Source organism: Vollenhovia emeryi, unplaced genomic scaffold, assembly GCF_000949405.1.
Source record: "Vollenhovia emeryi isolate VEMERY1.0 unplaced genomic scaffold, V.emery_V1.0 DF943814.1, whole genome shotgun sequence".
Lineage (NCBI taxonomy): Eukaryota > Metazoa > Arthropoda > Insecta > Hymenoptera > Formicidae > Vollenhovia > Vollenhovia emeryi.
Genome location: NW_011962552.1, coordinates 1 through 2,515, shown reverse-complemented (window position 1 = coordinate 2,515; position 2,515 = coordinate 1). Strand labels below are relative to the sequence as shown.

General features: G+C 33.1%; 1 protein-coding gene across 1 annotated transcript; it reads right to left on the bottom strand.

The window, feature by feature from the left end:
* Positions 1-1,300: 1,300 nt before the first annotated feature.
* LOC105564782 lies at positions 1,301-2,215 on the bottom strand. The gene has a single exon (XM_012017442.1). The coding sequence runs from the start codon at positions 2,213-2,215 to the stop codon at positions 1,301-1,303; it is 915 nt and encodes a 304-aa protein (XP_011872832.1).
* Positions 2,216-2,515: the final 300 nt, after the last annotated feature.

Sequence of the window (2,515 nt, the reverse complement as noted above, 5' to 3'; positions counted from 1 at the left end):
GATTTGAGTTGCAGTAATATCCTTAAATCTGTGCCTGTTATATTATAATTAAGATTCTCTCTATTTCAATAAATTAATTTTTAAGAAAGCAAAGTTATATATATTCTCATCCATAACAACAAATTACAACAACAAAGAATGTTGCATCTTCATAAAAATTAATCTTAGAAAAACCTTAACCAAGTAAAAAATTGGAAGTTTAAACTACCATAAAGAATAAACAAAACTGAATACTGTGTGACACAGTAATCAAAACCAACAATAATTATATCACAATTAATACGAGTCTATGAACAGATAACAACAGATCTTACCGTTATCAACAGTCATGTAGCAGAAAGATTATGCGCAAGAGGAATACATAGATATGATTCATTCTTGTCAGGAATAAGTACACATTTCGTAATTGCATCGTTCATGTCCCATGATGTAATTATTTCATCTAGTTGTGAAACAAGAACAATGCCAATCAAGGATGAATCCATTGGGTATTGATAATAATTATTCTGTATCCGAAATCGTTGTCCACGTAGGATTACTACATTGTTTTTAGAATATACAATATTTTTCAACAATATCACAGATCCGTTTTCTGTTTTAAAGCAATTATCAGGAACAATACATCTCAATGTAAACTTATAAGTCGTAAGCATTTTATATTGTTCCCCTTGAATAGTTTCATTGGGATCAAAATGATTTCCTGTCAGCTGTACGCCTTCAATAATATTCTTCGGCTCTGACAAGCGCCCATTGGTCTCAGCATCCCTTCTTGCTAACTGTTGCAAAGGCTGATATCCTGATCGTAATGACTGCTTGATTGTCTTTAAATAGTTTTCATATGGAAAAGTACTAAATGAGTCCAAGTATCCATATTCATCGCATTCATCAACTAGGTGAGTAAGCCCATGTACATTAAATACAACAAAGTCACGACTAAAGATCCGACTACTACATTGTATGAATAAGTTCAAAAAAGTTCTAGCAGCATTTTTCATTGCAATATTCTGCACAAATAAAGGAGAAATTAAGATATAAATGCTACAGTGTAATAGCAAAAAAGTGTTATATATTCTCTTAGGAGTATGATCCTTCATTATTTTAACTCCATCATACAGTAAGAATCTTCTGAGTTCTGTAGCCTTAAGATGAGCAACTTTCTTAAATCGATAAGGTTTTCGATTGAATTCTCTGGGGATAAATTGTCTAATCCATGCTGAACCATCTTTAAAAGCTTGTACATTTTTATCTATTAATTTGCCTCGATTTCTTACTTCCAATAATCGCATCAAAAATCTCTTCATTACACCAATGCACACAAGATGAAGATAATCAAGCCTGAATTGAGATACCATTCCAATGTTGAGTCGTTGAGTCGTTCTTGTAATGGTGATAATCCTTGGTGGTGCTCAGGATTTCTTCGGTCAATAAATGATTGGTCTGTACGTTTCTGTCCAGTGTTAAAAAAAACCATCCTGTTATGATACCATTCACCTTGAACTTCACATTTTTCACAAGAGAATAATCCAATATGTCCAATAGTACACTTCAGGAATGATCTCGCTGGAGCATCACAAATAAAGTTACGTATAGATACATCATAGACATGTCCATTAAATGTGAAACCATTTGTGAAAAGTTGCTCCATCTCTTCAACAAATTTCTCTAAAAACTGTTCTAGTGTTGACGGCTTCGACTCTATGCCAAAATAAACACTAATAATGAAAGGCTCACAAGTCTTATTAGCCAAAGATCCTAGAATGGGCCAAAAATGCAATTTTGAGCAACTATCCAAAGGTATCCCATCTATGTTGATATCCAATTGTATTCGTCCATGAGTGTGTAAATATTCTTCAGTCAAAAAGATATTCAAATTTCTTTTTACTCCCTTATACCAGACATGCCCACTATCAATCTCATATACTGCCGTGGTCTTAGGTGTATCCAATAAGGTTACATATGTATTAGGAAGTTCTGGATGTACCTTGCGCAAAATACTTAACAAACTGTTTACTTTTCTTTTTGAGACACCACGAGAAGCCCATTCTGTCAGAGCCATACGTAAGTAGACGTCTTCATTTAACTCATCTGATTCATTATCATTGATATCCTCCGTAGAAGCCTGTATACTTTGTGATAATCGATCAACATTATTGTCATCTGAAATAACTTCAGATTGACTGTTATCTTCCATTTGCTTTTGTTTAGCATTGTTCATGTTCTTGCATATCAAAATCAATTTCTTCTAAATCTAGAATCTCCTCTTTGTGTACACTTGAATGAGTTTCATTGTCAGATGATGTATTTGATCTTTCATATTCTGTCTCACGTATTTGTAATCTTAATCTATGTATACGTTCCATGGCAGCTCGTCTTTTCAAGATCCGTTCATGACGATTCTAGATATGAGAGCAAGATATATTATCAATATTATAGAAGCAATAGAGACCACACAACATGGCAATTTATAACAGTTTGATATTCTCACTGTACACATTTTAAATAAAAGACTTCAATG